Genomic DNA, 14,045 nt, shown 5'->3' with positions numbered 1-14,045 from the left:
AGAATTTCACACACAACCCCCAAAATGGGCCTGACAAAATTGTTATCACCCTCAACTTAACACTTTCGCGCCAGAGCCTGTTTTTGCCTTCGTGACCAGGCCAATTTTTTCAATTCTGACCATTGTCATTTTATGAGGTAATAGCTCTGGAACTCTTCAATGGATCCCCCTGATTCTGAGATTTTTTTGTGACCTCTTGTACTTCATGATGGTGGTAAAATTTTTAAGATATGACTTGCGTTTATTTGTGAAAAAAATCTGAAATTTGGCGAAAATTTTGGAAATTTTGCAATTTTCAAACTTTGAATTTTCATGCCCTTAATTCAGAGAGATATGTCACACAAAATAGTTAATAAATAACATTTTCCACATGTCTACTTTACATCAGCACAATTTTGGAACCAAAATTTTTTTTTGTTAGAAAGTTCTAAGGGTTAAAAGTTGACCAGCGATTTCTCATTTTTCCAACAAAATTTACAAAACCATTTTTTTAGGGACCACATCTTATTTGAAGTGACTTTGAGGGGCCTTTATGACAGAAAATACCCAAAAGTGACACCATTCTAAAAACTTCACCCCTCAAGGTGCTCAAAACCACATTCAAGAAGTTTATTAACCCTTCAGGTGCTTCACGAGAATTTTTAGAATGTGGAAGAAAACAATGAACATTTAACTTTTTTTCACAAAAATGTTAGTTTAGACCCAATTTTTTTTTTCTCACAAGGGTAACAGGAAAAATGGACTACACAATTTGTAGTGCAATTTCTCCTGAGCACGCTGATACCCCATATGTGAGGGAAAACTACTGTTTGGGCGCACTGCAGGGTTCGAAAGGGAAGGAGCGCCATTAGACTTTTTGAATGTAAAATTTGTTTGAATTATTAACGGACATCATGTCACATTTGGGGAGCCCCTGATGTGCCTAAACAGCGAAACCCCCACAAGTGACACCATTTTGGAAACTAGATCCCTTAGGGAACTTATCTAGATGTGTGGTGAGCACCTTGAACCCTGAGGTGCTTCACAGAAGTTTATAATATTGCGCCGTAAAAATAAAATTTTCACGTTTTTCCCACAAAAATGTTTTTCATCCCCTAATTTTGCTTATTCATAAGGGTAACAGGAGAAATTGCACCATGAAATTTGTTGTGAAATTTCTCCTGAGTACGCCAATGCCCCATATGTGGGGGAAAACCACTGCTTTGGTGTACGGCAGGGTTCGGAAGAGAAAGGAGCGCTATGTTGGCTGGGATAGGTTGCAGACACCATGTCACATTTGAAGAGTTGCTGACATGCCGAAACAGCAAAAACCCCACAAGTGACCCCATTTTGTAAACTACACCTCAAGGAATTCATCTACAGAAGTAGTGAGTATTTTTAAATTTTTAAATTTATACCATTGAGCAGTGAAGAAAACATAATTATAATCTTACCACAAAAAATGTTTTAGCCTCAGATTTTACATTTTCACACAGGGCAATGGGTAAAAATGGTGCTGAAATGTGTAACACAATTTCTTCTAAATGTAGCAATACCCCATATGTGGTTGTACCGTACCGCTTAGCCATACGGCGAGATCCGGGAGGGATGGAGTGCTATTTAACTCTTGGAGAACAAATTATTGTAGAATAGTTTGCGGACTCCATATACACAGCCTCTAAGTGCTAGAAGAGCAGAATCCCCCCTCAAGTGACATTTTGGAAATTATACCCCTTTGGGAATTTACCTACAGTTGTAGTGATGATTTTGACTTCATGGGTCTTTTCCAGAAACAAGCAGCAGTGGATGTTGCTGAGTGAAAATGTCAAACTGCCATTGAAGTGATCAGTACTCTGTAGTGACCAGTACTTTGTGCTCAGCTTGTGCTGCTGGAGACATGCACCTATAAATTAGGCAAGCTCTCATTGCTACAGGAATGCCAATCGTGAACCCTAAATGTAGTTTAGGCATATTGTGGGGATCAAAAGGGAGGGAGGCATTTGGATTTGGGAGCCCAAAATTTTCTGAATTTATTTTGGGGGGCAAGGGCCACTTTGCTTTTCCAGAGCCTTTCTGCTACCAGTAACTTGGAAGTCCCTTATATTTTTAACAGATAATGAACCTGAGTTGGGACTAGCTTTTTTGTGGCTTGAGTTGAAGCTCAGTGCAGAAAGCCAGATAAATGTGAGCAGAGCCCTACTGCGATCTTTGGGAGACATAATAAAAAATCAGTAGCAGGTGAAGAGTTGGTTTTATTTATTTTTTACACCGTTCCTCGTGCGGTATAAGTGATTAGACAACTTTATTCTTTGGGTCGGTGCGATTACAGCGATACCAGATTCATATCGGGTTTTTATAACTGACAGCTGTCACACACTAAAAAGGCACTTTTTTTGTCAAAATCTAGTTTTTGCATCGCCATTTCTTGAGAGCTATCATTTTTCCATATTTCGGACAGTCATGTGAGGGCTTGTTTTTTGCTGGAAGAGTTGACATTTTTATTGGTACCATTTTTGGGTACGTGACATTTTTTGATCGCTTTCTATTCCGTTTTTTGGGAGGTAAAATGAACAAAAACCAACAATTCAGGAATTGTTTTTTGAGGTTTTTTTTTATGCCATTCTGCTGGGGCTGATGATGGGTGCAGCTGAGGTGATGTGACTCCCCACGGGAAGAGTGCAGCCCCAGGGCAGTGTAGTGGATGTTGGGAGTGATGGTAGTGCGAGTCCCGGTGCCGATAGTGCTGGAGGCGCGAAGGAGCACACAGACAACAAGTTACAGTCCAGGGTCTTTACTCACAGTTCATTTGTTCCAGGTCACTTCGGCCAGCAGTGACCGCCTGAGCCGTGCTGCGTCCACCAGGTGAGGGGCTCGGTCAACTCCCAGACAGTTCAGGAGCATGGCACAGGACCCCCTTTTATCCTTTCTCTGGCCTGCCTCACCAGTGACCCACTTTTGTCCAGCTGCCGCGGACCTGTGCGGTTAAACGTGGGCCCCGTCCTCCGCTGTCCTATATGGTGCCTTCCTAGCAGGTTTGATGAGGTGTCGCACCAATATATGATCACGACGACCGGTCTTTGGCTGAGGGTTGTTTCTTCTCCACCAACTTGGGATCCGGTACCCTTAATCTGCCTGACCCTGCACCCTGGATTCTCATGGGTTCTTAGGGTCCCTTCCACCTTCTTGTTCCTGAGCCCTTCTGTTTCTCTGTCTCTCCTTATTTGCAGTTCCTTTCTGTTTCTGTTCCTTTCTCTTGGAGCTGAGATGAGCCAGAATCTCAGCTCCCCTTCACCTCCTCCTCGGCCTCTTCTCCAGGCCCACTTCTCCTTCTCCTCTCAGGCTCCGGCCTCTTCTTTATGCCTGCCTCTGGAGCAGCACTCAGCCTGAGCTGCTGCTCCCTGTCTTCTCCTCTCCATAGAACGAACCTAGATCTAAGATGGTGCCCACCTTTTATACCTCCCTCTAGCCATGAGCCCAGGTGACCAGCAACCAATGGGCTCCTTCCTATGCTCAGGAACCGCCCCCTATCTGCCCCTACAGCACTGGGTGTTCCACCCCCCTCCCCACTCCAGCAGGGACATGGTCGGTCGTGCCTGCACTTCTGTCTAGTGGGAGCACCGTTGAGCTGTCCCTCGGAAATGGGGTGTGTGTGCTGCATGCAGCTAACTGAGCCCTGGTCCATACTCCATCCTTACCTGGGAGTGGAATATCACACCTCTGGCAGAGGTGCAATACCCCTGTAGCGGCCGAACCCTCGGGGCGCTACAACAGCATTATTCTTCGGGTCAGTAAGTTTACAGGGATACTACAGTTATATAGTTTTTTTATGCTTTGACTCTTTTACACAATAAAACTATTTTATAGAAAAAATATTTTTTTTGCATTGTTTTATAGTGTTGAGCGAGCACTAAAATGCTCGGGTGCTTGAAGCTCGGGCCGAGCACGCCGTGATACTCGGGTGCTCGACCCGAGCAACGAGCCCAATGTTAGTCTATGGGAGACTCGAGCATTTTTGCAGCGGCTCCCCCGGCAGTCTTTTAAAAGCCTAACAAGTGCCCAAAACGATAGTGACAGTGCTCAAATGGCATGGGGACAGCATGGGGATCGCCCCAGGAAACATTTCTGACCCCCAGGTCACTGCTGTCAACAACGTGGTCAGAGGTATTAAGCCACTTTTACAGGCTCAAAATAAAACCTTCAAAAACGAAAGTGAAAGTGCTTTCCTGTGAAATATGTTAAGGATAGTGTTGAGCGATACCTTCCGATATCAGGAAATATCGTATCGGATTGGATCGGACCAATACCCAAAAAGTATCGGATCTCGCCGATTCCGATACAGGAAACCAATGCAAGTCAATGGGACACAAATATCGGAATGAAAATAAACCCTTTCTTTCCTTGTAGGTTAATTCTACATGAAGTAAAACAACTAAGAATAATGTAGAATGTATTACGCGAAAAGCCGTCAATTCATCAGCGGCATACACCGGTACCCGACAATTTACAACAGAAAGAATAGAGCTTCACACATAGATTAGATAGATAGAAACATGTCAGTCACATATATATGAAGTACAGTGATAGTGTTGCTTACTGTACTTGTCATTTAGTGTAAAGGATTTATTTAAAAATATAATAGTGTTTTCATGCACCGTCTCTTTAAAAAAGCCGGCCGGCAATTCCGCATCTGTACCCGACAATTTAGAATAGAAGGAATAGAGAATCACACATAGATTATATAGATAGAAACATGTCAGTCACATATATATGAAGTATAGTGACAGTGTTGATTACTGTACTTGTCATTTAGTGTTAAAATAAAGGATTTATTTAAAAAAAAATTGGCGTGGGGTTCCCCGTAATTTTAGGCTCTAGCGGAGGTTAAGCAGACGGCTGGGGCAGATGTTTGAAGCCTGGGAAGGGGGTAATACCCACGGAGCTTCCCAGGCTACTAATATGAGCCCCCAGCTGAATACCTAGCCTTTACTAGCTATTAAAATGGGGGACCCCCTCAAAAAAATGACGTGGGGTCCCCCCTAATTTAATAGCTAGCAAAGGCTAGGCAGACAGCTGGGGGCTGATATTAATAGCCCAGGAAGGGTGCCATGAATATTGGCCCCCTCCCAGGCTAGAAACACCAGCCGTCAGCCGCCCCAGAAATGGCGCATCCATAGGATGCGCCAATTCTGGCACTTAGCCTCGCTCTTCCCATTGCCCTGTAGCGGTGGCAGTGGGGTAATAGGGCTGGGGTTGATGTCAGCTTATAATGCCAGCTGACATCAAGCCCAGGTTAGTAATGGAGAGGCGTCTATAAGACACCCCCATTACTAACCCCATAGTCAAAGTTACAAAAAAAAACACAGACACCCAGAATAAAGTCCTTTAATTGAAATAAACACACAATTCTTTATTGTTCTAAGTTAAACTCTACTTACCATCACGCCCATTCCAGCTGAAGCCAACGATCTCCTGCAATAAAAGAAAAATAATAAAGCAACCTCATCCTTACCTTTCCATGGTTCCCAGGACAGCTCCAGCTCTGCTACATCGAGATGACAGGCTGGACCGCAGCAGAACGCTGCCATCCAGCCTGTCATCCCGCAGACACTGAGAAGCGCTGGCATGCTTGCGCTCCTCAGTGTCACTCTGTGACGGCATCCAGATGAGCCGAGTTCATGTCCAATGAACTCAGCTCACCTCATGCACGTCACTGACAGCGTGGGAGAATTCTCCTGCACTCAGCGCTTCCGCGTGAGAATTTTCCCACACTGTCAGTGACGTGCATGAGTTGAGCCGAGTTCATTGGACATGACCTCGGCTCATCTTTATGCCGTCACAGAGAGACACTGAGGAGCACAAGCAAGCCTGCGCTTCTCAGTGTCTGCGGGATGACAGGCTGGATGGCAGCGTTCTGCTGCGGTCCAGCCTGTCATCTTGATGTAGCAGAGCTGAAGCTGTCGTGGGAACCATGGAAAGGTAAGGATGAGGTTGCTTTATTATTTTTCTTTTATTGCAGGAGATCGTTGGCTTCAGCTGGAATGGGCGTGATGGTAAGTATAGTTTAATTTAGAACAATAAAGAATTGTGTGCTTATTTCAATTAAAGGACTTTTTTTCTGGGTGTTTTGTTTTTTTTTAAATACTTTACTAGAAATTCATGGTGGTCATGTCTAATATTGGCGTGACCCCATGAATTTCGGGCTTAGGGCCAGCTGATAATGCCAAGCTGGCCTTAACCCCTTTAATACCCAGTGAGCCACCGCACCAGGGCCCTGGATGAGTTGGGTACAGCGCCAGAAGATGGCGCTTCTATGAACGCGCCATTTTCCGGGGTGGCTGCGGACTGCAATTTGCAGCGGGTGGGGCCCAGAAAGCTTGGGCCTCCCTGCGCTGTGGATTCCAGCCCCCAGCTGCCTAGTTGTACCTGGCTGGACACAAAAATAGGGCGAAGCCCCACGTATTTTTTTTTTTTATTATTTCATGAAATTCATGAAATAATTAAGAAAAAAAGGGCTTCCCTATATGGTTGTGTCCAACCAGGTACAAATAGGCAGCTGGTGGTTGGGGGCAGCCCGTTCCTGCCTGCTGTACCTGGCTGGACACAAATATAGTGCGAAGCCCCACGTCAATTTTTTTTTAATTATTTCATGAAATAATTTTTTTAAAAAAGGGCTTTCCTATATTGTTGTGTCCGGCCAGGTACAAATAGGCAGCTGGTGGTTGGGCGCAGCCCGTTCCTGCCTGCTGTACCTGGCTGGACACAAATATAGGGCGAAGCCCCACATCAATTTTTTTTTTTATTATTTCATGAATTTCATGAAATAATTTAAAAAAAAATTACGTGGGGCTTCTCCCTATTTGTGTGTCCAGCCAGGTACAACTAGGCAGCTGGGGGATGGAATCTGCAGCGCAGGGAGGCCCAAGCTTTCTGCCCCCCCCCGGTGCAAATTGCAGTCCGCAGCCACCCCGGAAAATGGCGCGTTCATAGAAGCTGGATGCTGTACCTGGCTGGCATACAAAAATATGGCAAAGCCCACGTCAAAATTTTTGGGAAAAATTAATTAAAAAAAATAAATAATTTAGGGACTGCATCTTTATTAACTCCTCAAATGTCATTTAGTGTTAAAATAAAGGATTTATTTAAAAAAAAATTGGCTTGGGATCCCCCATAATTTTAGGCTCTAGCGGAGGTTAAGCAGACGGCTGGGGCAGATGTTTGAAGCCTGGGAAGTGGGTAATACCCACGGAGCTTCCCAGACTACTAATATCAGCCCCCAGCTGAATACCTAGCCTTTACTAGCTATTAAAATGGGGGAACCCCCCCAAAAAATGACGTGGGGTACCCCCTATTTAATAGCTAGCAAAGGCTAGGCAGACAGCTGGGGGCTGATATTAATAGCCCAGGAAGGGTGCCATGAATATTGCCCCCCTCCCAGGCTAGAAACACCAGCCATCAGCCGCCCCAGAAATGGCGCATCCATAGGATGCGCCAACTCTGGCACTTAGCCTCGCTCTTCCACGCTGCCCTGGTGCGGTGGCAGGTGGTAATAGGGTTGGGGTTCATGTCAGCGCCAGCTGCCATGAAGCCCAGGTTAGTAATGATGGGCGTCTATAAGACACCCCCATTACTAACCTACAAAGTCTTAAAAAGAAAAAACACACACTACACCCAGAAAAAAATAATTTATTTGAAATAAAATACACCATTTTTTTTAATTCTTAGTTTACTAAAAAAAAATAGTTACTTGTCCACGTTCCTGCGCTGATCTCCCATGCACAGCTGTCACATCTGGAGATGGTGACAGCTGTGCATGGCTGCTGTAAGCTCACACTGCCGGGAACACGTCCGCTCCCGGCAGCGGGAGCCACTGACTGAGGTCACCGGAGTGCATTCAGGCAGCGCAGCTCCGGAGACCTCCTTTACGGCACTGCTGTACCGTGGGAATTTCTCACGATACAGCAGGGCCGTAAAGGAGCTAACCGGAGCAGCGCTGCCTGAACTCCGGCGAACCCGCTTATGCAATGACGGGGCTGCTTTACGGCCCCATCATTCTAGCGGCGGCAGCGGTTCAGAGCGGTCACATTCTATGTGGCCGCTCTAAACTGGAGATCATCGTGGGACACTCGTGGACTACTACGGAGGGGTAAGGATAAGGTTGTGGTTTATTATTTTATATTTTATTACAGGAGATCGATTGCTTCGGGGAATTAGGTGTCTAGGTCAGTATAGGTGTAGTTTTTTATTTTTTACTTTATTTTAGGTGGCGATCGGTGGGGACAGGTAATGTATGAACTAATTTATTGTAGGCAACCACTGGCCACCAATGACATGTATTTAAAATTCATTAGGGACATAGTAGGGCAATTTATATAGCAGGATCAGGCTGATGGGAACTACTGCTCCCATCGAGCTGATCCTGCTGTCACGAGTGGACCGGGGACAGACATAGGCCGATGGGAGTAGTAGTGTCACATCGGCCTATGTCTGCCTGCACGCACACACCCGCACACATCCCGCACACACTCGCAGACATCGCACACACTCGCAGACATCACACAGACACCGCACACACTCGCAGACACACGCACAGACACCCACACACACCAATCATGACGGGCTGATCGTCTGGGAGGTGACGCTGTGTGGCCAGCCAATCACTGTAATGCCCACAAACATCATGGCTGCGACATTACAGTGACTGGCTGGCAATCCCTGCGTGTTCATTGGCTCTGTAAAGAGCACCAAACATGCAGGGCGGAGACCCGAGCTCCCGCCCGAGTAACCCGGAAATGCTCGGTGCTCGCCGAACATCCCGAGTAGCGTGATGCTCGGGCGAGTACCGAGCAGTGTCGAGCATGTTCGCTCAACACTATTGCTTTATTCTGAGAGCTATAACTTTTTTATTTTTCGGCTGATGAGGCTGTATGGTGGCTTTTTTTTTTGCGGGACAAGATGTCATTTTCAGCGGTACCATCTTTATTTCCATTTGACTTTTAGATCGCATTATATTCCACTTTTTGTTTAGTGATATGATGAAAAAGCATATTTATTTGCTCCATTTTTTTTTTTTTTTTTACGGTGTGCACAGAAGGGGTTAATTAGTGCGACAGTTTTATAGATCGGGTTGTTCCGGACGCGGCGACACCAAATATGTGTACTTTTTTTGTTTTTGCAGAAATATACGGATTTATTGATTTAATATTTTATTTATTTATTTTTATTTATTTTGTGATTTTTTTTAACAGTTAGACTTTTTTTTTACATTTTTACTTAGTCCCTTTATGGGACATTAATTTTTATTTTTCTTATCACTGTTCTCATGCAATGAAATAGATGAAATAGACATGTATTGCATTGCATGAGAGCTCTGCTGACATTGTAAAACTGTCATTATCTCCTGCTAGACTCAGCTGCAGGCTGAGCCCAGCAGGACACCGTACATGGCAGACCCGGAGGTGGTGATGTGACCTCCGGATGCCATGACAATGCCAGGTCCTCTCAGACATCAGGGGGGCGTCGGAGAGGACCTCCTCTCCCTATCTTCTAAATGCCGCGATCGCTATAGATCGCGGCATATAGAAGATAGCAAAGGGTTAACATCATTGGGACCTGATCCAATCAGGTCCCGATGATGTCCCCTGTCACTGCAACTGATCTGAACCACAACCACAGCACCTGCAGGACCCTGGGGGTCCTGAGCGCTACGGGACCACCGACCGCTTATAAACGTTGGCGCTGCACAGAGCCCAGGCAGCGCCGACGTTTATATACAGTGGGCGGTCGGGAAGTGGTTAATATTTGGTTGCACACCCTTTGGAGCAAATAGCTGCAATCAATCACTTCCTATAACCATCAACAAGCTTCTTACACTTCTAAACTGGAATTTTGGAATACTATTCTTTTGAAAACTGCTCCAGGTCCCTCATATTTGAAAGGTGCCTTCTCCCAACAGCAATTTTAAGATATCTTCACCGGTGTTCAATGGGATTTAGATCCGGACTCATTGCTGGCTACTTTACTTCAGCAACTATCCAGCACTTTTTTTCCATACATTTATGGGTGCTTCATGAAATATGTTTGGGGTCATTGTCCTGCTGGAAGATCCATGACCCAGTACGCAAAACCAGCTTTCTGACACTGGGCACTACATTGCGACCCAAAATCCTTTGGTAATTTTCAGATATCATGATGCCTTGCACACAATCAAGGGACCTAGTGCCAGAAGTAGGAAGATAACCCACAAACATCTTTGAACCTGTACCATATTTGACTGTAGGTACTGTGTTCTTTTCCTTTTAGACCTCATTCCGTTTTTGGTAAACAGTAGAATGATGTGCTTTACCAAACAGCTCTAGCTTGATCTCATCTGTCCAAAAGACTCTTTCCCTGAAGGATTTTGGCTTACTCGCATACATTTTGGCCTCCTCCCTCTTCTCTCATCTCAGCCGAAGACTTTGCCTTATTCTTCAAGCAGAAGATTGACACTATCAGACAAAGCTTTTGCCTAAAGTCCGCACAACCCCTCCTCATATCTACTCAACATTCCTCCTCCAAACCCCACTTCTTCACCATTACAGAAGGTCAAGTCTCCTCTTTACTCTCCAAATCACACCTCACCACGTGCGAACTTGACCCAATCCCATCCCACCTCATCCCTAACCTTACCACAGTCTTCATCCCAACCCTAACCCACCTCTTCAACCTGTCACTAACAACCGGTGTCTTCCCCTCATGTTTCAAACATGCCTCAATCACACCCATCCTCAAAAAGCCCTCCCTTGACTCATCCTCTCTGACTAGCTACCACCCCATATCACTTCTCCCCTATGCCTCAAAACTGCTAGAACAACATGTCCACCTTGAATTGCCCTCCCACCTCTATTCCTGCTCCCTCTTCGACCGCCTACAATCTGGCTTCCGACCGCATCACTCGACTGAAACTGCCCTGACCAAAGTCACCAACGACCTTCTAACCGCCAAATCCAAGCGACATTACTCCATCCTCCTCCTTCTGCACCTGTCATCTGCCTTCGATACAGTCGACCATTCCCTCTTGCTACAGATTCTCTCATCTCTTGGCATCACAGACTTGGCCCTATCTTGGATCTTCTCATACCTAACAGACAGGACATTCAGCGTCTCCCACTCACGCACCACCTCCTCATCTCGCCCCCTATCTGTCGGTGTCCCCCAAGGTTCAGTTCTAGGACCTCTGCTCTTCTCCATCTACACCTTTGACCTGGGACAGCTCATAGACTTTCACAGCTTTCAGTATCACCTCTATGCTGATGACACACAGATCTATCTCTCTAGACCCGATATAACCTCCCTACTAACCAAAATCCCACAACGTTTGTCCGCCATCTCATCCTTCTTCTCTGCCAGATTTCTAAAACTTAACATGGATAAAACAGAGTTCATCATCTTTCCACCCTCTCATTCATATGCCCCATCTGCCCTATCCATCAACGTCATCTCTCCTTTAAACCACATATTCAAGCCCTTTCCACTTCCTGCCGACTCCAACTCAAAAATATCTCCCGGATCCATGAATTCCTCAGCAAAGACTCTGCAAAAACACTAGAGCATGCCCTCATCATCTCCCGCCTTGACTACTGCAACCTCCTGCTCTGTGGCCTCCCTTCCAACACTCTCACGCCTCTCCAATCTATCCTAAACTCTGCTGCTCGACTAATCCACCTGTCCCCCCCACTATTCCCCGGCATCTCCCCTCTGTCAATCCCTTCACTTGCTCCCCATTGCCCAGAGGCTCAAGTTCAAAACCTTAACCATGGCATACAAAGCCATCCACAACCTGTCTCCTCCATACATCTGTGATCTAGTCTCCCGATACTTACCTGCACGCAACCTCCGATCCTCACAAGATCTCCTTCTCTACTCCCCTCTTATCTCCTCTTCCCACAATCGCATAAAAGATTTCTCCAGCGCATCCCCCCTACTCTGGAACTCTCTACTCTAACACATCAGACTCTCGCCTACCCTGGAAGCCTTCAAAAGAAACCTGAAGACCCACCTCTTCCGACAAGCCTACAACCTGCAGTTACCACAGCCCCACCACATTACTGCATGACCTCCTCTACCCTCACCTACTGTATCCTCACCCATCCCTTGTAGACTGTGAGCCCTTGCGGGCAGGGTCCTCTCTCCTCCTGTACCAGTCGCTGACTCGTTTTGTTAAGATTATGTAATTGTTTTTGCTAAAGCGCCATGGAATAAATGGTGCTATAATAATAAATAATATATATAAAAAAAAATTTCTATAGCAGCACAAAAGTAATGTTTTGGGGGCAATATATATATTGGAAAAGTATGATAGTTATGTTTTTGCCCTTAGAATAAGCTACTAAAGCAGTTGCTACAGAGCCTTGATCTCTGGCCTGAATCAAGACCAAATGACCTACATTGCTGTGCAAGGAGTATAAAATGTCTGTGTTTAAGCATCTGATCTCAGGATGTTGATGTCCTCATACTTGCATGTTTTGGCTAGCAACCAGCATAGTGCAATAAATCATTTGTTTAGCAAAGAAATGAAGATCTTGTTTTCTTATTTCCGCTTAGGTTCAGATGAAGAAAGGGGAACTTCTACTTGGCATAAACAAATGCATACAGGGAAAACTAATGGCAGTCTAGGACAATCTTGTTATGATCTGCCTTTTGTCACAAAATACCTAAGAAGGCTTTCAGGGACTCGATACATTCCATTCTTGCCAACATTTCAAATGGATAGGAATTAACTGCCCTCCTCCAACACGCTGTTTCATAAGCAGCATCCACAGGCCACATGCTGAAGATTGAGTTTTCTCAGAAGTCAGAAGAATATCATCATTGCTGAACCTACAATAAAGCATTCTTTGTCCTGATTATTAAAAAAATCCAAGATTACATTTATTTTCCTTACTCTATTTTCTAGTTATTAAAATTAGCTTGAGCCACAAAAGGAAATCTGAATTAAATTGTAAAAAAACTTAAAGGTAAACAAATTTTCATTTAATGATTCCAAATAACTTCCTCTTTTTCCTCTCCACCAATTCATACTGCACTTATCTCCATCCCAGGTATCCTTCACACATTAGTTTTTCTTGAAGAGGATGTCATACGGGGTTTGTCTCATCAAATTCATGTGTGTGCATGTGAGGTTATCTCCATTAAACTACTCGACCAACCTCTTCTAAATGCCTATGTTTCCTCCCAGTAACACCAATACTCACCACTGATGCTGTACCAGCAATATTGGCACTAGCTCTCCTGGGGATTTCGTAACATTGTTATTTCACACAATTCCTGCAGCCAAACAGTGCTGGCTTCACTCTTCTCTTCTATGGATGTAATTCAAATCTGAAAGAAGTGACAGCTGTGACTGTTCTCTAACTTCCCCTGGATGTCTTGATTTGTCCTAAGGATGGGAAAGTGATAAATGGCTTCACAATGTCACATGACAACCCCTTTAATTTCTATGGAAGCAGAGTGCACCTTATTAACAATTGAAAATGCTACCATGTGGGGCAACCTCTCCATACTTGAAAGCACATAAGAGAGCCCTATTATAAAATATAACAAAATAAAAAGATACACAAAAAGAGCAGAGACATGACATAATGAATGGACGTTAAAAAAAACAAAAACAAACGGAGCTCTGAGAAATAATTTTTCATTAGTCCTCACTGTTTCTGGTGCAGATTCATTAGATTTTGTAGTAAGTCATAAATCCTTCTGACAGATTGTGGAGGGTATCAAAGACTGACATAAATTTTTGTTCGCAGACCCTTCACAATGTTTTTGTGATTTGAAGTTGCCTTTTAATATAACAACTTTCATATTGTTTATGTTGTGTCCTGGACCACAGAAATGTTTAGCCACAGGTTGATGGGGTTTTTTATCTGCAATTGTGTGGCATTGAGATCTCATCCTTGCTCTCAGTTTCTGTCCTGTTCCTTCAACATAGAGACCCCCAGTAGGACACATAGTGCACAAAATTAAGTACTCCACATTGGAAGAGGAACATGTGAATGTTCCATGAATCTTATAGTCCTGCTGTTTATTGTGGA

At 44.7% G+C, this 14,045-nt stretch overlaps 1 protein-coding gene across 1 annotated transcript in view; it reads left to right on the top strand.

Moving 5' to 3' along the window:
• The window catches only part of LOC141167233 (solute carrier family 23 member 1-like), a 526,465-nt gene extending 513,731 nt beyond the window's left edge, over nucleotides 1–12,734 (top strand). Inside the window, exon 11 of the mRNA XM_073654677.1 lies at nucleotides 12,559–12,734. Within this exon, the coding sequence (XP_073510778.1) occupies nucleotides 12,559–12,734 (176 nt within the window). The remainder of the gene's footprint in view (nucleotides 1–12,558) is intronic.
• The last annotated feature ends 1,311 nt before the right edge of the window (nucleotides 12,735–14,045 follow it).

This window comes from Phyllobates terribilis, unplaced genomic scaffold, assembly GCF_046119375.1.
Source record: "Phyllobates terribilis strain yellow unplaced genomic scaffold, ASM4611937v1 Scaffold_11__3_contigs__length_659146591, whole genome shotgun sequence".
NCBI classification, from domain to species: domain Eukaryota; kingdom Metazoa; phylum Chordata; class Amphibia; order Anura; family Dendrobatidae; genus Phyllobates; species Phyllobates terribilis.
This window is presented reverse-complemented; position numbering and strand designations above follow the sequence as displayed.